At 36.4% G+C, this 24808-nt stretch overlaps 1 protein-coding gene across 1 annotated transcript in view; it reads right to left on the bottom strand.

Annotated features, from left to right (window-relative positions):
* The window catches only part of nbeaa (neurobeachin a), a 157800-nt gene that overhangs the window by 79544 nt on the left and 53448 nt on the right, over positions 1 to 24808 (bottom strand). Inside the window, exons 2-6 of the mRNA XM_067397734.1 lie at positions 10453 to 10684; positions 9295 to 9395; positions 6315 to 6410; positions 4220 to 4341; positions 2116 to 2242 (exon numbers count right to left, since the gene is read on the bottom strand). Coding sequence (XP_067253835.1) covers positions 2116 to 2242; positions 4220 to 4341; positions 6315 to 6410; positions 9295 to 9395; positions 10453 to 10684 — 678 coding nt within the window. The remainder of the gene's footprint in view (positions 1 to 2115; positions 2243 to 4219; positions 4342 to 6314; positions 6411 to 9294; positions 9396 to 10452; positions 10685 to 24808) is intronic.

A 24808-nucleotide genomic window follows, 5' to 3' on the forward strand; every position in this document is an offset into this window, starting at 1 on the left:
TGGATTTTGCAAATCACAGCCCTAGAGTAGTCCTCCATTGCTGAACTTTTCTTGTGAGCCCTTGGTCTCCATTGACTAATAACAAGCTGTGAACAACTGCACTATTTAAGTTCTGGACAGATCTTTTAGCTCAGTTCAATTTAATTACATTTCTTTTTTGTTCACTTCTATGATCCTCTCTGATCCCTTGTTTTGGCTCTTTTCTTCCCCTCTTTAATATCTAAGGAAGTTTAATATAAATCTAAGAGTCACTAACAAAGTGGTTGATTAAAATCCAGCACTCTTGTCCCACCGCACTCTGTTTCAATAGTAAAACAAAGTGCCGACTAATTGGGTGAGTTGTGAAGTTCATTGTTAGGCCAAGTACACATTTTCTCACACTAGCGTGTGTGTTTCTGGGCGAAGGGGTATAGCTTGCATTCTAATTGGCACACAACCCTCCCTGTGAGCAGACAGGATGAGGTATCATATTCAAACAACCCCTTGCCAAAATGATTTTCATTTGTCGTTTAACAACTTGTGCGACTGAGCCGAATTCATCCCACTGGGACAATAAGAGGAGCCAAGTTATCAAAAACCAGATGTTGCTGTATCAGCCTACTCTGAGTGAGGAAAAAAAAGAAAAAAAAAACAGAAAGAGAAAAGAATAAAGAGAAAGCGATAAACACAGATCTTGAGCGCTATGGGAATAAATCCCTCTGGAATTCACTTTGTTCCTTCTGTACATAAATGCAGAAGCTAACAAGTCAGAAGGGCTTCAGGTATTGCTGACTCAGTGGACACATCAAATTTGTGCAAAGATAAAAGGCAGAGAGAGTGAGAAGACAGGTGTGGTTTTATACAGCTGCTGCCGCCTAGAGGCTCATACAGTTATTTGTGCTGATTGCCTATTCATTCACATCCCAGAAATAATTTTCAGGACAATATAATTCATATTAAATCACCATTGTAAGTCCGTACAGAGAAAAAAAAGTCATTTTCCATTGTAATTGTTGTGTAAAAAAAAAAAAAATAAATAAAATAAAAAAATCACACTTTGATTTCATGTTTGTTTTCACCCTAGTATCCAATTTATCATATTTATTTAAAGCTGTGATGTAACCGAAGTAGCGACAAATCTTTCTTCCATATTGTAATCCAAGTGAAACCGATTATAGAAAAGAAAAACTTGTGGTTCTTTCTATCGGTTGTTGTTTGGATGGAGGCAGATTTGAATGTGAGCTGGCAGCTGATTGTGTGAAAGGGACAGGGTTTATACAGGCTAAATGTTTGGAGAAGTCCGGCATACATCACTAAATAGATTTTGATTCAAATTTACAAGGTCAAAAAGGTCCCTCATGCTCATGCTACTCTAAGCAATGTCTAAAACTTGTATTGTGAGCACTTCTTGTGACTATTCGCCTCTTCACGATGAATCACATGTTGTATTCCTCACTTGTAAGTTGCTTTGGACAAAAGCCTCTGCCAAATGAATAAATGTAAATGTTAGACTAAAACACGCTTTTCCGCTTCTCAAAAAATACATAAAACTTTAGCCTTTATACAGTATATATATAGTGTTTCTTGAGTAAATAAAACACTGTACTTATTCAAACAACCAATTCTTGATTCACTGGTTGCATTGCAAACCAGTACCAGATGGTCCAAAATGTGGAGGAGGGGTAAAGTTATGAGGTTTTACCGACAGTTTGAGGTTCCAATGGAGTTATGAAGTTTAGTCACAAGAAACATGGAGATACAAGGTTTTCGCCCAACAGCAATGATATGCATGGATGAATCGTTTACAATAAGATCAATAAATATCTAGATTTCTATATAAATAGATTATGGTCCAAAGAAAATCTTGAAGAAAACTTGCAACTAAATGTTAAATGCATTGCCAGGGTATTGCTTTGCAGTTGTCAAGATGTTTTTTAGTGTGTTTCACATATATGTGGTCGCTAGACTGCTGGATACTGGCCTCAACTCAACAAAATTCAGATTTTTCAAAACGTCCAAATATGAAAAATAGTAAAGGTGATGTCACCAATAAAAGAAAAGACTATATATTTGTACTGTAGAACCCTTGCTGTAGTCTAGTTATGTCTACTTATGTGTAGACAGGCCAAAACTCACCTTCCTGGGCTGGAAGTCATACTTCACACAGTGTTGAAAGCCTTTCCCCTTTGACTTCAGTGATGTCACAATTAAACAATTTCCCACAAAGTGCGCTGAGTAGCCAATCCCTTTGCTGGTTCGAAAACTAGGGGACAAAGAAAAGAGGAAAAAAATGATTTTGTGAAAAAAATAAATGTATTAGTGAACACAATGGCTTTAAAACAGAATATATTCAAAGAGAAGTTAAAAAAAGGCAATATGAAACAATATTTCAACATTTTTAAATGGCAACTTGCCCACTCCACAGGGTTTCTTTCAATATGAATCAGCAAAAACAAACTCTAATTATATTCACAACATTCTCCCTGCCTCAAACAACTCTGCTACAGAATAATCTGATTTCAACACGTTTTACAGAAAAAAAATTAATTGCACTTTTATAGTCAGATGTGAAAACTCATTGAAAATATGGAGGGAGGATGTCAGGCTTTATTCTTGGAGGGAAAACAAACATGGCTGACTGAGTCATTGGCAGCAGTGATTGCTGGGAGCGCTGGCTGCTGTCGATAAGGTGACTGGCTATCAGTCGGGCCTCAAAGCGGTGCTGTTTCTCTCGCTCTGCGCCTACATAATGCTATGCTGAGCTCACCACGGTAACATAGAAACAGGAAACAGGATTACATGCTGATTTAAGCGAGGTCAGTGGCCCTCAGACTTCTGAAGTGGTAATCTATAACTTCAGTGTCTCTTCCCTCAATACAGTGCAACCGCTGCTACCCCAGCGTGGAGGATATACATTATTTGCAGTTACAAATATTCAAAAAGACCACCTGGTGGTAACGCTGTTGCCACGGTGATGTCGTAGAACCATTCAAATACTACATTATAGCCCGAGGTGCACTGCTAATGCTAGGAAAACTGGACAAGATGGGAACTGTGTTATAAAACACGCTACAAATTAATAGAAGTAATGCAATAATTGCTGTAACTGTAAATATACACACACACACACACACACATATACATACATACATATATATATATATATATATATATATATATATATATAAATAAATATGTGTGTGCATGTATGTGTGTGTATATACACATATACACATACACACAAATATATGTGAATGCATGTATACACACACACATTCATTTATGCATGTACATTTCTTTTGAAGAACTGCTGCTACAGCCATATAGATATTAATTTTATTTATAAGCATTTGACAAACATTTATATATAAGTCATATTTTTATATACAGTAATTATTGCTTCCTTAATGCCAGTTTATTCACTGTATTTAAGTCATACATTTACAGTATGTCTCTTTTCTGGGAATCAAACTCATGACCTTGGTTCTATTAGCGGCATGCTCTATCAGTCGAGCTACAGGAAATTATGTAAAATTAAATTGAAGCTGTATATTCAAACTCATTTTTCAGCCATCGACAGAGTGCATAAACAGATCATCCTATCTGTTCTCTTGACACCAAGCATAATGGGAACTGCACTCTGCAAGTACTGTATGTCCTTTGGGGAATTTTAAAGGGGATTATGATTGTTTTTGTGCAACGTGTTTTTGAGTAACATTAAAACCAGACTAAAGAATAAAATGCTACAGAAGTGTAGAATACGGGCCTTTGAACTGAGCACTGACATTAAAGTAAAGGTCAAAACTAACAAGGATCCTCAGGGCTACTCTGCAAGGCATCTTGCTGGTTTCCAAAAACAACCAGAGGTTCTTTAGTCATTCTCTTATGACATTTAGGAATTTTGTGAATTTCTCTAGTTTGCCCTCTGGTACGGCAGGCTTTTTTTGGAAACTAGAAAATAGGGCAGGGCTCATCACTCCTAAATTAGCAGTCTCTTCTTGTGGGCCAGCCCTGTAGAGACACTTACCACTTCAAACAGAAATGGTAATATAATATTTCATATGCACAGCTCTCCCGTGTTTCTTCCACGCTGAGAAGCTTGAGGCTCACAGGTGTTGGTCTAGGTCGCTTAGAGCTTCTGCAGTCCTGGCATTTACATTTTAATGACTGACGACTGGTCAGCATTTAGCCATACCAGTACCTCTGCTCTTCCTTAACGTGTTGTACATATTATACTCACCAGTATAAGTATGGTTTATCCTTGTCTACATTGATATTATTGAGTGGGTCCATTCGGAACCAAGTGTTGAGAGTGAATCCGTTCTGGTAAGGCCACTTAGCAATGGGCGGCAAAGCAATGGCCTGCCGGGGGGGCAAAACACAAGGAAATTAGCAGCTGCATATATGCACAATCACAAAAAGAATTAAAACAACATTTGCAGAACAATATGAAATATAATCAACAGACCATTTTGTATAAATTTAGCTTGGTAAAGTGGTATTAAATAATTTGGGTTACCGTTTGCGCTCTAAAACAGCATCTGTGGCATAGTGTCGATTACCACAGACAATATTTTTTAAATAATTTGAGATAACTTATCTCTCAGTTTGTATGAAAACATGTACACACTTACAGTGTAAGTCTATGAGAAACCATAGGCAGAAATGTGAGGCTTGTATTTGTAACATGAATTATTCAATAAAAAATATTTTAAAATAATACAATTATTTAAAGCTGCAGTCCGTGATTTTTCCTCTTTGTTGCCATCTCTGTTTGAAACCTGCAATTGCAGTCATATGTGGAACAGTTATCTGTACGTGCGTTGTGCCTCGGCACAGCTCGTCAGCGCGGATGAATCTAATGTTTGCTGTCAGTCAGCGCACCGGTGTGGATACTGTACTTCAGAATCACAGATTCTACGTCTTGAAAGTATGACCAATATAAGAATTTTCACTGGAAAATATAATCTGAAGAAGTAAGTAACATTTCTGCCACTTTTGTTCTGACCAACTGAGGAAAAAAGCATTAGGCCTACAATAAATTGCGCTGCCAATGATGATTAAATCTAACGATTGCTTAGCTCGGATCACGTCAAACCGTGCAAATTCTTACTACTGTTATATTGTTCTCAAATTGTAAATGTTAACAACATTAGCATTGCGTGACTGAGTATTTAGTATATATTAGTGTTACCTGTAGATTTAAATTTCTGTAGCCACTCCAAAGTCTTTTGCTTTTTGACTATGGCTGAATCTCCAGTTGTCACTGATGATTGTCATTTGGATCTTTCTGGATTACAATCCGCCATCAAAATGATACATTTTATTATTTCAGCTGCTGTGAGAACAGGCTATAAATGATCCGCTATAAATGATCAAGCAGCATCCTCACATGATAAAACCGACTAGCCTGGACTCCTTCCTTTCTGTTTACGGATGTGACGTAATGACGCACAGACAAACTGCTGCATGCTCGAATTTCCCGCAGAAATCCACCATGTCGCTCTTATTATAAAACATTATTACAAGCTTACTGTTGTGAATCAAGACAAGATAATTAGATAGTTTTGAACACTGGCTGGTTATGTACTTGCTCAAAAATGTATTTTGGATCATTTTTAAACCAAAAAAGTTACAGACTGCAGCATTAAAATGTACAGAATTTAAATGTATAAATATATAATTTAAATGCACTACTCTTCAAAACATTGGGGTTGGTAAGATTTAAAATTGTTTTTTAAATTATCAACAAGGCTGCATTTATTTGATTAATAAACAGTCAAAACGGTAATACTGAAATGAAATATTATTACAATTTATTCCTTTGATGGCAAAACTGAATTTTCAGAATCATTACTCCAGTCTTCAGTGTCAAATTATCCTACAGAAATCATTCTAATATGTTGATGATCAAAAACATTCTTCTTATTCTTACAATGTTAAAAATTAATTCTTTGAATTCTTTCTATTCTTTGATGAATAGAAAGTTCAAAAGAACAGCATTTTTTAAAAAATTTAAAAATTTGCAACATTATAAATGTCTTTACTGTCACTTTTGATCAAATAATGCATCCTGGCTGAACAAAAGTATTAATTTCTTTCAAAAACATGTTACTGACTTTTTTTACAGTAGTATATACATATAGTATAGAATAGTCTCTGCAAATTATGGAAAGTGAAGTGTAGGGGGGAAAAAAAAGGTAGAATATTCCCTTTGAGTGTTGTTTCTGTTGTTGGTGTTCTATAATCATAACACACTAGTCTCATTCTAACACTTATAATGTCTAGAATGATTCTACAAAAGCTTTGCTGTGAAAGGTGAGGGAGAGTCTTACCGCCGCACTGCGTCCTGGGAAGTTGAAGAAGGTGTCAGGGCCGTGCCGCTGAGGCATCTGATTCAGCACTGATAGGAGCTTAATGGCATGTCTCGGCTAAGGGAAACGGGACACATGAAGGAAGAAAACAATTAAGAGAGAACATTGTAATTAGTGAGAGAGAGGGATAAAAAAGGAAATCATAATAAGAGAAGACTTTAACAACAGAGGAATATATATATATATATATATATATATATATATATATATATATATATATATATATATATATATATATATATATATATATATATATGTTCATGAGAGCCAAAAATAAATAAATTAATAGTAACCATAATGAACAACCCAGCAAATCCACCACTCTACTTAAGCCAATCAATAGCTTGTCCATCAGCCTTAACCATGGCAGCACAGTTGAAATCAATACACAGGCAACCCCAAACAGATGTGTCCGTGGAGAGGACTGGCGGACAGGAGATCGTTGGCTGGGCTTGTTGGAAGTCTCTAAAGGGAGCTGGCTAATGATCTGCACGTATCAGTTTTTTATGAATTTTAAATACATATTTTAGTTCAATGGCTTCATGCCAATATTTACTGCAATAAGTTATTAATTATATAACAAGTAAAATTTATAGCAACCAAGCCAATGTCTTCTCCCTCAATACTGTGCAACCGCTGCCTCAACATGGAGAATATATATGATTTTCTTTTAAAAATGTTCAAAAGTCCACCTAGTGATAACACCATTCCCACTGTGATGTTGTTGAGCCATTCAAAATCTACATTATATCCTTGCTGTTGGGAGGAAACCTTGTATCTCATTTTCATTTTTTTACATGAATCATTACATTGGTCACCCTTTTTGTGGGTTTTGCAAATAATCAACCAATGAAAAGTATTATAAAGACCTTGGCACTAAACCTCATAACTTCACCGCCTCTATCGTGAATGAAGTGCCACACATGTTTTGGGTTGTCTCTGCTTGTTTGCAATGCAAGGGTAAAGGCTAATGTTTTATGTAGTGTCGGAGAAGAGTGTCTCAGTCCATAATTTGTCATCAAGTCAAAGCCAATACTGTCTTAAATAGCCACTTCATCTTTTATAACATGAGATTTTGGCCAAATGACAGAAAAAAACTGAGCACCCACATAGCTACAATAAACTTAAGTAAGTTGATGAAAATCTAATGAGTTAGGCCCTGTTTCCACCTGGTATTAAGATGCGTTTTGGTCGATCGGATCACAAGTAGATGAAGGAGACACATATCCCTTTGAACCTGGTATTTTAATCCGTCTCTTTTGTCCACTTTCAACCACTTCTGTCCTGATTTCTTAGAGGGGAGGGTATATGGGCGGGTAAATGTATGTTTTTTTCAGATCTTTCGATCTAATGGACAAAATAAGATTGCACAATTTACATATGAATGCGCCCGGAGAGGACGAAAATTATACGGAGAGTAGCAGCGTTCATTTATGCTCTGACAGCCGCAAGACCACGTCGAACACTATGAGTGTGTGTTAGAAATTAGAAATAGTGAGAGAACATTGTGCTTGGCATGTTTTCCATCTTCAAACCAAACTTGGGTCTTCAGCCGACAAAGTTTAAATCCCTTCTGGCTAGTGCCCTTCCCATAATGTCTACATGTTAGGTCAGTAGGCGAAGAGTAGGTGGCCTTTTGTGGCTGATCGAACACAATCGACCACATAAGCGTCTACACTACGAAAGCTATCCGGCCGAATGCGATTTCAACTACCTTTGGAAGTGGTTGAAAGTGGACAAGCACAAAACGTTTACACCCTGTTTACACAAGCATTGTCCACTTGTGATCCAATCGACCAAAACGACCATCTTATTTGCCTAAGATGTGGTTGTCCTAATGATGGACAAAACACATAAGTCCGACATTCTCTGCGCAAAAACATTTTAACTCAATTTGAAGCCACGATATCAACATTGACAGCAAAGCATTTCATTATTAAAAAAATACAGTGTTTTTTCCATTTCCTGAAAAGTAGCGGTTTTGGACATGCAAGGTTTCTGCCAACAGAGGTGATATAATCAACCAGCCATTTTGTACAAATTTGACTTTGTTAAAGTTGCATTTAATACTCTAGGTTAAATGCAATTTACGCTCTAATATCGTCTGGCATATTGTTGATTAGCACACACTCAAAAAAAAAAAGATCTTTTGATGCTGTTTAAATTTAGTTTGATTCAACACCATTGTATCAGGTTTCTGGTTTAAATGTGATTGATTCATGTTAGATTGACTTGAAACTATTACTCTTTGACTTAACTTGATGTTTTCATATTTAAATAACATAAAACCCAACCAGGACTCAATCAAACAGGATTTTCACTTCCCATCATGCTTTGCAAAGGGGCTGAACTAGGATTGTTAATGTTGAAATAAAGTGTTATTTTAAGCAGTTTTTAGGAAGATGAGAAAATGGAAAGATTTTTTAATGTTTACTCTTCTATTATGTTGGTATTTAAAAGTTTCTGTTAATTAATAGTTTTAGGGTTACCATTGTGGTGAATTGTTGCACTTGTGCTTGGGTTGAGGACCTGCTAACAAACTTTCAAATTACTTTAATAAGAACATAATCACTGTGGTTGTATTTCTCAAAAGCATTGTAAGCCTATGTTGATTGTAAAACCATTGCCACCAATGGCTTATTGCACCAATTAATTGTAAAAATCAATGTATATGAAAACAATTATTTATTTGTTGCTTTTTATTTATTTTCCAAAACATTGCAAATTAGTTGGGCTGACACTATTGTAACAAGAATTATTCAGTTAAAAATAATGTTTAATGTTTTAAATGAAGTCTCACTGTATTTATTTGATCAGAAATACAGTAAAAAATAATATTATACAGATTTTTGTTCCTAACACTTTGTTTTGATGAAAAGGGAAAGCAACGGCATCCAGGTGGTGTAAAAGGGTCAAGAGTTTATGGTGCAAGAAGACTCACCCACATGCCTCCGTCCCCCCTCAGCATGCTGAATAACAGCTTCAGCTCCTTCACCGTGATACTATAGCTGGCCAAAACCCCTAGCATGTCCACTAGGAGATCTGAGAAAGACAGAGAAAGAAGAGAACAAAATGACTCAGCATTATCGGTGCACAGAATTGCCAACTCATGAGGATGATGTCACTCGGGGCAAGAAGCCAATCGTTATCTTTCCGCTGGAACATTATCTACAGCATGTTCTCTTGAGGCTCCTTTAGTCATCAGATGGTGGCTCTCAAAGGCATGGAAACCCAAGTCTATTCATTCACATATTGGCTGTAATGGCTCAGTGTCAAACTGTCTGCTGATGTAATTTGCAAAACATCTGCGTTATGAATTTAGAAGCTCTTTAAAACGCGAGACATGAAATAATCTAATTTCGAGAAAAATAACAACCCCTTAGCAGTGATGTTTGTCGTGCCGTAATATCATTGTAATTTGATTTTCAAAATAACCCAGTTACACGCCATTCACTCAAAGGCCACAAATTTGGTCAAAAATGGACAGAAGCTGGAAGCGTATGAGAACTAATAGTCTGATTAGAAGCGGTATTTTCTAACACGCAAATCTGTCTAAAGAACGGTAAGGGAGAAGCTTTCTCCCAAATGTGTTCACAGAGCCAATTTTACACATTACCCCTGCAATAAACGACGGCCATGGTCCACTGATCGTAATTACACAGAAATATTGGACACAGAATGCACAATGAGGGGTTTAGCGAGACAGTGAAACCTATTTTGCTAAAACGTAACGGAGCCAAATAATAGAGGATTGGAACATATGGACAAGCATGTGATACAACATAGATTATCACAGAAATTACTGATTCTTTTCTCTTCGGTGAATTGGATTTTCATTTGACTGAAGTATTTGAACTGAAGGCACTGGTGTAAACAATGAAATTGAAAAAATGTGGGCTCTTTACACTGCTAAGAAGCACAGAAGAGGCATATTTATGGAAAAAGATGAGTTTACATAGACGTGACATGAATGGTATTAAACAGGAATAAGAACTGTGGAAAACAATACAATTATTTGAATGTACAAGCCAGACAATAACTTTTGAAATTTCATGCCAGGTTTGGATCCTGTCTCACTACTCTTTATTTTAGTGCTCACCTGCAATCATGTCGTCGACGGAGCTCATCTTCTGCAGCACCTGCTGGATGAGCCCCACCTCGGTGCTGGTCTGTAGGTTGCGAACGCTCTTCCGCAGGATAGCTGTGAACATGCTCCAGATCTCCGCCTGGCAGGTGACGTCACAGTGCTCCAGCAGCTCCACCATGCAGGCGATGCTTTCTGCATCCTGGATGATGAAGTTCATCTCCAGGTCAAACTCTCCACCCACCAGCTGAGAAAGAAAGAGAGAGAGCCAGTGTTAGTCTCAAATGCAATTACTGTGGAAAATGTTCATCGACCAAATATTTATTTTCAATCAACCATAATGAAGATGAAAAATACACATCATGGTGATAATATTCCCCACCATTGGTGCGTATTACGTATTTTCTGAAATAGTAGAGCGTCTCCGGATCCCAAAACAAGCGAAGAAAAAGATAAATCAGAAGGAGCGGATAGAAGTTGTTTACACACAAGTAAGCCAACAGCATATAAATCAAAACTGAACATTTGATATATACATATTTATTTTTTATAAAACTTGCATTCAAGAGTTGATAAAAACGTAATGAAGCTAGAATATATATAGTATATATATATTTAAAGCAGAGCTCTGTTCTTTCTTTTGATATATTGACTGTTCAAATTTTCTTACAACAAAATATTCTGGGGGCCATAAAAATTTGTGAATATGATCAAAAATGCTGGCGCTGGCTGGCAACTTAAAACTAAAAAACTGGTGGGGAAAGGGTTAAAATATGGTAAAAATATACTGGTGACAAAAATATGTGAAAAAACTAATTTAAAATGTTTAATGTCAGAGTACAATTGCCTAAAATCGATTAACACTAGGGCTGGGCGATATATCGCATGCGATTTTCACGCACATTTCGTCAGTAAAGCTGATTACCTCTAAATCGCCATCACCTGCTTTCAAATGGAGCGCCATTTAATAGACAGAACCGTAGTTCACTGACAAGCTACGCAATATCGCGCAATAAGGCGATTCATCTGCGATATGAACGCGATATTGCGTAGCTTGTCAGTGAACTACGGTTCTGTCTATTAAATGCCGCTCCATTTGAAAGCAGGTGGATGGATGGAAGTCAAGTTTATTTATATAGCATTTTATACAATATAGATTGCTTCAAAAGCAGCTTTACAGTAATGGAAAGGAAAAACTACATCAGTGTCGCAAAATTTTTAAAATCAGAATCATTCAAATAATTTTAGTTATAATTACAACTTTACTCTACAGAAGACATTATACAGTAGTGTCATTATTCAGCTCACTTTTATTCAATTATTCAGTGATCTGATTTGACAGGTGTGGGTCAGATTGACATGTAGGACAAAAGGTGGATGAGATGGACAGAGCAATGTAATAATGAAATGAGAGAAATTAATTTGAACAGAAAAGGGAATTGGAAAGGTTGTGCAAGTGCAGTGGATTTGGGGGGGAAAAGCAGAAGAAAAATAATGCAGAGAGAATTATTAAAGGATCAGTTTTGAGGGCTGCCTCTGTAGAGAGCAGCACTCTCAGTCTGATAAACAGTGATTGCGATTTGAGAGGGTCATTTAATGCTGGGGTAGAAAGAACATAATGACCTCACACACACACACACACACACACACACACACACACACACACACACACACACACACACACACACTTGCGTATGGAGAGGAGAGCAATGAACAAACCAATCAGAGATTGTTCCTGCTCTGCAGCAAACAATAATCAATGGCATCAGTCTTGGAGTTCAACAGGCATGAAATTGGCCAGCTCTTGGCCATGCAAACTCCAAACCTCCAAGTAAATAAGCAGGTGATTTGGAAATGAAAGGCTGAAATACCTTTAAATTACATTTTGGTGAGAAAGAGAGCGTAGAGAAGCCAGAGTGCAGAACTTCCTTAAGAGTGCGCTGGGATAACTATTGATTTTCACACTCACCCAATACAGCCAAATTGGGAATGCTCTGGAGCTTTAGAACATTTTGTAATTGGGCCGTCGATAACCTTAGCACATGTAATTTGTCCGTGCCGCTCACCTTGACCGAACATTCACCTTGATTATTTGTAATATCCATGTTAGGACATTAAACATGACTTTACAACCATTATCAAATAAGGTCTTCAATTTGATTCAGATCATTAGGATCACATTGTGAGATCCACTGCTGCTTTTATGTACTAGACCAGGGCTAGACATTGCCCTAAAGCTCTCAGCATAGCACCTTGCTGTAACCAATGGGGCCACGCTTTCAGAGCAGCTGCACATTGAGACAGCAAAGAAAAAAAGAGCTGCACACAAAGCCTGAGCAAGCAACAGAGAGCACTCCAGCTCACATTGCCAGAGACACTTCGGGGCTCGAATTGGTCTTACCAGCTATCTGCGAACCCACGTTTCCCATCCCTAGATGACATTGGATGAAGTTGTTCATCTTGTCATTGGAAGGACGAACTCATATACTAGTCCAGGGGTGTCCAATTCTGCTTTTGGGGGGCCACTTTCCTGCAGACTTTAGCTCAAACACACGCGCCTGGAAGTATCTTGTGATTCAAAAGACCTTAAAGGGTTAGTTCACCCAAAAATAAAATTCTGTCATTAATAACGCACCCTCATGTTATTCAAAACCATTTAAAGGAACACTCCACTTTTTTTGAAAATAGGCTCATTTTCCAACTCCCCTAGAGTTAAAGAGTTGAGATTTATCTCAATACAATACAATACAATACAAGTTTATTTATACAGCACATTTAAAAACAACTGGTGTTGACCAAAGTGCTTTACAAGGCAAAAGAAGTCGACAATAACGACAAAATTTTAAGCACTAGAGAAACAATAAAAGTAAAAAGAATAAAAAAATAAAAAATAAAAGAGAACAGCTAGTTACAAAAACAATTAAGGCCAATATGAGTCACGGGATATTGAAAGCCGTGGAAAAAAAGTAAGTTTTCAGGGCAGATTTAAAAGTTGACAAGGTTTGGGCAGATCTGATGTAGGCTGGAAGGCTATTCCATAACTTGGGGCCGATGGCCGCAAATGCGCGATCACCCCTGTTTTTAAGTCTGGTTCTAGGAACATAAAGTAATTCAGAGTTCCTAGATCTAAGTGATCTAGACTGAGAGGATGGAAGCAGTAATTCAGATAGGTACTGTGGCGCTTGGTTCCGCAAGGACTTAAAAACAAATAACAAGACTTTGAAGTCAATTCTGTATTTGACCGGTAACCAGTGAAGCGAAATCAGAACTGGTGTAATGTGATCATTTTTACGCTTCCCTTTGAGGAGCCGGGCTGCAGCATTTTGGACTAACTGTAAGCGTGAAACACAAGACTGAGAGGCACCAATATACAAGGAATTACAATAGTCAAGGCGAGACGTCACAAATGCATGCATGACAGTTTCAAGATTCTTACCATCTCATCATATCATTGCGCCTGCTGAACCCATGGTACGGCAGCAAAGTTCCTTGATTATTAAGCCGGAATGAGAGTATAGTTCCTAGCCATATCAGCCTAGAAAATCACAACGGTCTTAGTACACGATGTAACTACAGAAAAGTCAAGTTTTAAATAGGAAAAATGTTGAAACTCTTTGGTCATTTTTTTAAGCGCGATGCTAACGGTCTAATCGGATTCAATGAACTATGCTAAGCTATGCTAAAAGTGGTACCGCCAGACCCAGAGATCGGCTGAATGGATTCGAAAACGGTAAAACTCAAATGTTTAACTCTAGGGGAGTTGGAAAATGAGCCATATTCAAAAAAAGTGGAGTGTTCCTTTAAGACTTTCATTCATCTTTGAAACACAAATGAAGATATTTTAATGAAATCTGAGAGATTTCTGTCCCTCCATTGACAGTTCATGCACTACCGCTTATACACTTCAAAACGTTCATAAAGGCCGCATTTACACTGCAAGTCTTAATGCACAGATCCGATCTTTTGACCATATCCGATTTTTTTGGACGACGTGCTTACATTTCTTTTAAAAGTGACCTGTATCGGATGTGTCCTTTTTACACTGCACTTGGCGAAACGTACCAAAAATAGCCTATTTGACATCACAAATCAATTTCAAATCACAAATCAATTTCAATGGTACACTGAGCTTAATTTATTGACATGAATTCATATAGAAACCCTTTTAATGCAATAGTTACATCCCTGCATAAAAATAATACAAATTCTTCACGACACTATACGCACGCAGCTCCGCTGGAAGCGTGCGAATTGAAGAATACTCGGGCACGGGTAGATATTCACAGCTTCATGGGCTCGAATCCGCCATTCTATACTAGTGTTTTTTTTTTGTTTTTTTATCATTAAAACAAATGCATTCATCAGTGATTGTATATCAAGGGCAGTTGCAAGTTTGTGTGCTTTTTATTTTGTGGTTTCAATGGAACGAATAGGGACTGAAGCGCGCGTCTGTGCACGATCCGTTGTCGCTGTACTCAGTGTGATTTCAAGAGTCAGATCGTCTTTTATTTAACACAAACAAATGCAATTAATAATCTGCCAGTCAACTAGAGATGTTCCGTTTGTTATAGGTATGTCTGTACCGCGAAATATTAAAAAACCCTCACTTTTCAATGACGCAGGAGTCGCATTTACAGGGGAATATCCGATCTGCCCGCTTACATTGCAGGCGCAAACGCACGTATCCGATTCATATCTGATTTATAACCACATATGAATGAGGCCTGAAACCGATCTGTGAAAATCGGATTCCATGCACTTTTTTCCTGCTTACACGGTCGTGACTCATATCCGATCTGTGCCACATGGGAGGAAAAAAACGGAATTGGGTCACTTTACCTGCCGTGCAGTGTAAATGGGGCCAAAGACATCGAAAAACACCATCACTTGATATGATGGACTGATTTAATTTAGGCTTTTATTCTAGGGCTGCACAACGATTAATCGTGATTAATTGTTTGCAAAATAAAAGTCTGTGTTTACGTAATAAATATGTGTGTTCTGTGTATAATAATTATGTATATATAAATACACACACATACATATGTATATTTAAGAAAAATTTTATATTTATATATAACATATTTATATTTATATATAATATCAAATATATTTAAATATATATATTTATTTATACATGCATATATTTCTTAAATTTATACATGTATGTGTGTGTATTACACAGTGTGTAAACACAGACATTTATTTTGAAACGATTAATCGCGATCAGCAGCCCTATTTTATTCACATATAATCATTCATCAATGCACACATCAGTTATGATAAACGGAAGCTCAAGCATGCTTTCTTGACATGCGAGAACCATTGAGGTTCATTCTCATGTTACGCATTTGAGCTTCCGCAAGAACCAATGAGGTTTGTTCTCACGCATCAAGCCAATACAGTTGAGTTTCTGTTTTATGCTTATAAAACAAAGTGGTAGTTACGTAGACTGTCAATGGAGGGACAGAAATTTCATTAAAAATATCTTCATTTGTGTTCCGAAGATGAGCCTGAAAGCCTGAAAGTTCTCTGTGCAAGTATTTGAACACTTCTATCTATGCAAATTTGATTTCACGCATCACTGTGTTCCAAAATGTGTCAGAATGCATTAATTGCATCGTATTCTCAGCGCTGGAAGGTCACTGTAGCCAGCATTATATAAAATTGTCTTCTATGCTAATTTTTCTCCTTTAGGTCAACTGCTGTTGTGATGGAAAAACAGTCTGATGAGAATCTTGCTGAGGAAGTAAGTTAACTTTAGTGAATGCTTCTGATATTAAATAGGTCTCTAGCTGGTCAAATATGGTCTGAACTTGTTAAGCTATCTTAAACTGGTCTGTTTTTTCCAGAAGGGTGAGACAGGATTATTTTGAAAGTGTTACCAAGGTATAGTCCCATTGAACTATTTACAATCCATACAGTGCAAACAAAAGGACAGCGGTGATGACAATCCTATTGATTTGTCATGGTTCATCACTCCCAGAGGCCTTTAGTGAATAGATGATTCATTACGAGAAGTTTACTTGTCAATAATTGCCTTTGAAACCCAGAGAGACCAGGGGTTGTTTAGTGAACAACCAAAAATGCAATTAAGCTTTCAAACAAATGGTTGGGATACAAAATGAACATGTGATCTTGCATGTGGAAATCCACAACGTTTAGAGACATTGCCAGTCCAATTAAGTCTTTATGAAAAAATAAAGCTGATATAAAACACTCTAAATTATTGTGAAATCAGTAGAATACTTCATACAAGGACGCAGTATAACAAGAATAGACTTGTTTACCTCCTACACACGATGCTTATGGGATAAAACAGACTTGCACAAACACAAAAAGACTAAGGATAATACTAGAGTTTCTTTGTGACCCATGAACACTGACAGTGGTGTCAAACACTATTTTTAAACAACAGCAGAATGCAGAAGCTGTAACAAAGATCAGACAGAGAACAGTACAGCCTCCAGCACATTAACTCACAATCTCCTCACCACTTCGGTCATGTTTTATTACAGTGGGAACAGACTTTATCTGTTTAAGTTAATCTTGGCAGATATGGCGGATGGGATCGGGAAACAATCCGAGCCAGATGCATTACAAACCAGGCACCATTTCTGACCGATGTGTTGATTTTATCTGGAAAATTAGATTTTTAGAACATTTGGCGTTCCCTGTCTGATGTTAGAACGCCATTCAGCAGATGTTCTGAGACATTCATTATTTAGCATATTTCTGCTTCCTTAAAATAGGTTTATCATATATTTGTACACTAAAATTATGCTGAAGTTGTGTAATTTCTAAGCCACTAGCATCACCAGATAAAATAGCAATAAAAAGAATATTAGATGTAAGAACAGATGTGGGGAAAAAACTTTTGTCTCTGCACACTGAACATCGAAAACCAAAAAAATAAAAAAGATAAAAAGACAGAGCAATGTAACAGGTAAAATGGGGGAAATTAATGGCTGACTTACTACATAGTTGTTTCTGTATAGTAACTCTTTCCCCGCCACTGACAAGTTATCTTGTCTTTTATGAAGAAAAAAAAACGATTCGCCGACATTGATGAGTTTTACGGCTTTCCGTGTTTACACTGTAATACACTAGGGGGCGCTATCACACATCTTCTGGATGAGTACGTTATCTCCAGATCAAAACACAAGCAAAGCAGCAGCAGAAACAAGCGATTTCATATGTAAGCAAATGTATATGAAAAATAACGCGATCATCAACAATAAACAGCATATAAATCAAAAACAGTCTAATGTTACCAAGTGAAATGTCGACCCAGGAAGTGGTTGGGACTGTGCAAGCTTTAGGGATGTTGATGGACTTGATCTACTCCATCTATGTTTTGATCATCGTACTGAATCTGATCCAGATGTAGTCTTTGACAGAAATGCAATTTTCTCAGCTTTTTGCTCAAAATGTTGCTTTTTATATGAAATTTACCCACATTCAAGTGTTGATTAAAAAAAAAGAACTGGCAAAATTTAAAAAATAAAACTCTGATGGATAAAGAGTTAAACAAAACATACATACACAAACACACACAGGTTTGTTTTGCTAACTTAGTGAGGACATTTCCATAGGTGTAATGGTTTTTATACTGTACAAACTGTACATTCTTTCCCCCTACATTACCCCTACCCCTAAACCTACCCATGACAGAAAACATTACATTTTTAATAAAACATTGTTTAGTATGTTTTTAAAGCCATTTTATATATGAGGACTCATGAAATGTCCTCATATTTTGTGTTTACGTCGTAATACCAGTGTAATACCCATGTCATTATACAAATTTGTGTCCTCATAAATCACAAAAACAAGCACAGACACACACACACATAATTAGAATACAGACATATATTCAGAAAGAATAAGGCACAATATGTTCTGCCAAACATGTGTTAACTCGGAATGCTAATTTCATCTCTCCCTTCAGAGAATAACAGCTGTAGCAATAAGCTATTGTATGGCATGCTAACTCACTGTCAGAGATTACACTCTGTGCAGCACTAAAGCAGTTAGCAACAAATTATTTTTCCACAGGGCCCCCTTCCTCTACTCCCACTCCAAATAATCAATTACATTCCAGACAGACAGTTGTGTTTGGAAGCGAGCTAATTCATCTCGAAACGAAACAAGCCACAAGCCCAATAATGAAAGGGGTAGAATCTGATTTGCAAAGGCTTTTTCAGTGCTGAAAAACAACTGTGGGCAAATGAAGCAAATCACAAGTGTTCTTAAGTGCTAAATTACACAACAGATAACACGATAAACGTAGAAAACCGCATGTTAGCGACAGATGAACATTGGTGCATTTGTTGATCGATTTTTCTTTAGGTGGGAGGTTTGAAGGGTGGCTTTTGGGGGAACATTTAATAGGGTACAGAATAAATTATTCAAAGAACAAAAAGCCCGAAAGTGAACTAATCTGTGCTTGCCCACACATTTATGCAAAGGCAGGGCTAGTTCACAAGCATTGATCCGCGCCATACAGAATCCATCAGCTGAAATTAGGCCAAAGCCTTAAGTTTGCAAGCTGCACAGGAAGAATTAATTCTCCTCATATTGAATTTCTCTTTTCCATCGAGGATCCCAATTAGGACACGGGACAACACCTCCTCACAAGCTAATATTTCGACATCTTCATTTTTCCTGGTGTATCTGAAGGAGATGAGACCATTTCAAATCACTGTATTAATTAGGTGCTCTGATTACATGCTGGCGAATACAATGATTGAAGGGGCAACTGTGAGGGACTGAAAATTACTGATGGTACAATGCCTAACATATCAGGTTGCCTGGCAACCATCTATTCAACAATACACCATGAAGTCCAAGTCCATTTTCAGAATGTGAGTGCTATGCTAAACATACGACATGACAGCAAGGAGAGCAGGTACTGATCAAGACTGAAGAACAGAGGCCTCACTATATCCAACTGTAGAACTGGAGAAATTTTCTGTAGGAGTTACGTGGGTCTGAAGCTACTGCTATAATGTTTTTCCGTGACACTGGAAATGACGCAAACACAGAGCAATCTGACAAGAGGGACAGAGAGCGGGGAGAACATTTCTAAGATTTCTATACACAGAAATATCGCTAAGCCACCCCTTAACTTGAACATCTCCATACAAACAACACACAGCCTGTATGTTCTGCATGCTGCTGTTTCATGTACAAGCCTATTTGTTGTTGATTTTCAATCTGAAGAAGACCAAGATCTGTAACCCTGAACAAGTCACCCAATTCCGATGTGTATTTTGTGGATAAAGCCAATCACTGGATGGATTGTGGCAAGTGTAAAAAAAGAAGTTAATCATTTTATTCAGCAAGGACACATTTGTGGAAAAAATGAGAGTAAAGACATCTGTAATTTTATAAAAGTTTTCTATTTCAAATAAATGCTGTTCTATTGAATTTTCTATCATCAAAGAATCCTGAAAAAAAGAATGCCAGTTTCCACAAAAATATTAAGCAGCACAACTTTTTTCAACATTGATAATAATATATATATATATATATATATATATATATATATAAAAATTAGCAAATATGCTAATTATAGACCCTTTTCACATTTCCAGGTTTCTCCGAAGCGGAAGTCGTCATAGTTGGGTAAAATCCTATAGCGGTCAATGAGAGAATACATTAAAAATATTTTTTGTGTTTCCATTTGCTCAAAAAGCAAAAAAAAAAAAAACCTCACAGTAGTGATTTCTACGGAAGAGGATTAGGGCCAAGCAATAATAAAAAAAATAAAACCATCTCGAGATTAAAGTTTTTAAAAATTTGAGAAAAGTCGAAATAAAATGTTGAGAATAAACTTGTTAAATTACGAGAATTTTTTTTTTTAAATTTCGAGAAAAATGTCGAGATAAAATGTTGAGAATAAAGTCATTAAATTTAGAGAAAAAAGTAGAGATAAAATGTTGAGAATAAACTCGTTAAATTACGAGAAAAAAATTGTTAAATTTTGAGAAAAATGACGAGATAAAATGTTGAGAATAAACTCATTAAATTACGAGAAAAAAGTTGTTAAATTACGAGAACAAATTCGTTAAATTACGACTTTTTTCTCATAATTTAATTACTTTATTCTCAACATTTTATCTCGACTTTTTTCTTGAAATTTAAGGACATTTTTCTTTCAATTTAACGAATTTGTTCTCGTAATTTAACAACTTTTTTCTCGTAATTTAATGACTTTATTCTCAACATTTTATCTTGAATTTTTTCTCGAAACTTAAGGACATTTTTCTTATAATTTAACGAATTTGTTCTTGTAATTTAACAACTTTTTTTTGTAATTTAATGACTTTAATCTCAACATTTTATCTCGACTTTTTTCTCTTTATTTTCATTTTTTCTCGAAATTCAATGAGTTTTTTCTCTAAATTTAACAACTTTAATCTTGAGATGGTTTTATTTTTTTATTATTGCTTGGCCCTAATCCTCTTCCGTAGTTTTCACAACTTTCAAAACGAGAAAGCGATTGATAACGGCAGTCAGAGAGAAAGATGTCCTTTTTACCTTCACTCAACCCTCACAGCAGCGTTAACTAGTTTTTTTTATTTGATGGAAGGGTAATATAATACAAAGTATAGTGATATAAATGTACATATGTTTTTTTAAAAAAAAAAAACTTTGCAGGATTTACGATATTGATGACCGTTAAAACACGTCAGCACAGTCTGTGAAAAGGGTCTATTAGAATGATTTCTGAAGGATCATGTGACACTCAATTAGGGCTGGACGATTAATCGAAAAGTAAATGAAACTGAAATTCAGAACCTCTAAATGACGTAATTTTCAGATGTCGGTTATTTCGGTTTTTTTTAATCCTGTTAACACCTCCCACTTAAAAACATACTATTAAGCTAGTTATTTTAACTTATAAAGTTTTAAAAATGGATATGTTTCTTACAAAAACACATTGCTTTGCTTCAGAAGGCCTTTATTAACCCCCTGGAGTCGTTTAGATTATTTTTATAATGATGGATGCATTTTTTTGGGATTCAAAGTCAGGATATTTTTAAATATAGCTCCGATTGTGTTCGTCTGAAAGAATATAGTCATATACATCTAGGATGGCTTGAGAGGTGAGTAAATCACGGGATAATTTTTATTTTTTGGTGAACTATCCCTTTAAACTCCAAAAATTTTATTTAACAATTATTAATTTAATAATATTTATATAATGAATTAAACACCCACAAAATTGAAATAAAGTGGTTTGATTAGGCCATCTTAGTTGGTAGAGTACTAGTAATCTATAATCCTGTTTTTCCAATCACACACCGGGTATACGGGAATGTAATTTATAGTGTGACGGTACCCTAAGAAGAGGTGGAATAGAGCATATCATGTACTAAACAGCAGGAGACTCACATCTGCCATGTAACTTTCACACTTGCATCATTCTTCCATATACAAATACTTCTTTATACACACACTGGCCACTTCTGCTCACACCCAGTACAACACAACCGCTGCAATTAGCACTGCGGTCTGTGCAAGAAAGGCATAAACTGCCTGAGGTTCTGGCAGGGACAGCCTCACTTCACAGTTGGTCAGGCTGTTAAGCACACTCTGCTTTCCCAGGACAGTGAATGATGTTCCCTCAAGTGCATAAAGCAAGCCTCACTATTACAATAGCTCAAAATAAAGACAAATTTCATCACATCACTCAACCCAGTCAGATTTACATCGGAGGGATCCAAACCAAATCTAGGCACACAAAATATACAGTATTGAGCAAGCAATTATTTATCAACCAAATGCTAATATTTACATGATTAAATATTCCATTTTTGCAGCTGAACATCTTTAAATGCAGCAGTAATTAAGAATTTTTGACAAGAAAAAAATGGAACTGCAAGTTATGTAAATGTATTGCATCCTGATGACTCCTGGAGTTTAATTTACCGCCGTCCTCAGAAAAGATACTTCATTTGGTGCAAAGGAAAGAAGGTGTGAGGAAACCTGTTCCAATAGACCACTGAGCAAGTAATTATGCACTTGCTAGCCTAGCAATCCTCTCACAAAGACCTGAGCCAAAAGAGGCGAAGGCGGCAATTGGCACGGGTTTCTCAGGGTTTTGGCAGTTCTGCGTCGGCGTAGTCGTTGGAACGCTGCAGTCTCCTGCCGTTAGATTGAGCAAGGACGGGGATTCTGTGACCTTACTGAGAAAACACTACCTCTGACATTCGCTTAGGGCATTTCTGAATTTACTCAGCAGCTGATGTTTTTATTGTTATTTTAGTATTACTGGGATACTATTATACTTTTATTTTTAAATGTTCTGTTGTCATTTTAAAGGATTAGTTCACTTTCAAATTAAAATTTCCTGATAATTTACTCACCCCCATGTCATCCAAGATGTTCATGTCTTTCTTTCTTCAGTCGAAAAGAAATTAAGGTTTTGATGAAAACATTCCAGGATTATTCTCCTTATAGTGGACTTCAATGGAGCCCAAACGGTTGAAGGTCAAAATTACAGTTTCACTGCAGCTTCAAAGCATTCTACCCAATCCCAGACGAGGAATAAGGGTCTTATCTAGAGAAACCATCACTCATTTTCTAAAAAAAATTATATATTTTAACCATAAATGCTCATCTTGAACTAGCTCTCTTCTTCTTCTCTATTTGAATTCCAACAGTGTAGATGCTGCTAAGTGTATTACTGCCCTCCACAGGTCAAAGTTTGAACTAAATTGTTATATACAATATGCTAGTGCAAGTAAATAACAATTAGTTCAAACTTTGACCTGTGGAGGGCAGTAATACACTTACTTTAGCAGCATCTACACTGCTGGAATTCAAATAGAGAAGAAGAAGAAGAGAGCTAGTTCAAGATGAGCATTTATTGTTAAAATCTTTTCTTTTTTTTTTTTTAGAAAATGAGCGATGGTTTTCTCTGGATAAGACCCTTATTCCTCGTCTGGGATTGGGTAGAATGCTTTGAAGCTGCACTGAAACTGTAATTTTGACCTTCAACCATTTGGAGGCCATTGAAGTCCACTATAGAGAAAAATTCTGGAATGTTTTCATCAAAAACCATAATTTCTTTTCGACTGAAGAAAGAAATACATGAACATCTTGTATGACATGGGGGTGAGTAAATTATCAGGAAATTTTAATTTGAAAGTGAACTAATCCTTTAATTGTAGTTAATGTTTTAGTAATTTTGTTGTGTTTTTGTCATTTTAAATAATTTTTTAATTTATTTTTATTTCAGTTTTAGTTATTTTAGTACATCAAATTAAACTAAATGAAAATAAGAAATGTTACCTTGGCAACTAGCTAAAATAATAAAATAAGATAAAATAAAATAAAATAAATATAATTTATTTTATTTCAATTAATGTAAGTTTTTGTGTGGTTTTAGTGTTAGTTAACTATAATATCCCTGGTTCCACATTACATAATCACTCAATTTACAAAATGTAATTTCAGTTAAAAGAAAAGTTAATTCAAAAATCTAAATCATTTACTCACTCTCATGTCATCAAACCTGTATGATTTTTCTTTTTCTTTCAATGCAACAAAAAAGAAGAACTGTTTTGGTACATAAAATGAAAGTCAGTGGGGTCCAAAGCAACACTGAACTCCACTGACTTTCAGTTTATGGCCAAAAATAACATGAAAACATTTTTCAAAAACATGAGGTTGAGTAAATTTAACTGTCCCTTTATGAAGACATTTTTGTGAAATGATGACAGAGATGCGCCACTTAATAATAAGATGTGGGATGTTTATGACAGTATGGTAAACCGTGGGACTGTCTAATCTCGGAAACATACCGTAATCCTCACATCAATTTTCTTAAGTTGGCAGTTTTCCATTTGGTAGCTCTAGCAGAGGAGCAAGTTCAAACAACAAGTATTTCTAAAGTAGGAAAAGCAAAAATAATGAGATTGTAAACATTACAGATCAGAGTGAGTTATCTTCTGCTAGTCTGGAAGTCTTTTCCGAGTTTGTTTACTTGGGCTGTGGCTGGGAGATATCCTTCAGCAGAGCAGTCACCGCGAGGCCATTTTCAGATTCAGTTTTCTCATTGCGGTTTTCAATTGCTTGCACTTGAGATCTTAGAAGGATTACTGCGGCCTTACCATCTGTTGTGCAGTGCAGCTGTTTTGGTTTAACACACTCTCCCTCTTGGCCACTCGCAGAATGCATTTGTTAGTTCACATAATGCGCAGTTCGAGATTGCGGCTTCCCCGCCACGGCCTCATCACACCAGGTCACCCTCTCTTCATCACAGCCTGCCACAAAGGTCATCAATCGATTTCTCTGGGTTAGGTGTTCAATGTAAATTCTCAAAAGGGAACAGTCCTCTCCGCGCACGACTTTCCTT

The sequence above is a fragment of the Chanodichthys erythropterus genome, chromosome 10 (assembly GCF_024489055.1).
Source record: "Chanodichthys erythropterus isolate Z2021 chromosome 10, ASM2448905v1, whole genome shotgun sequence".
Taxonomy (NCBI): Eukaryota; Metazoa; Chordata; class Actinopteri; order Cypriniformes; family Xenocyprididae; genus Chanodichthys; species Chanodichthys erythropterus.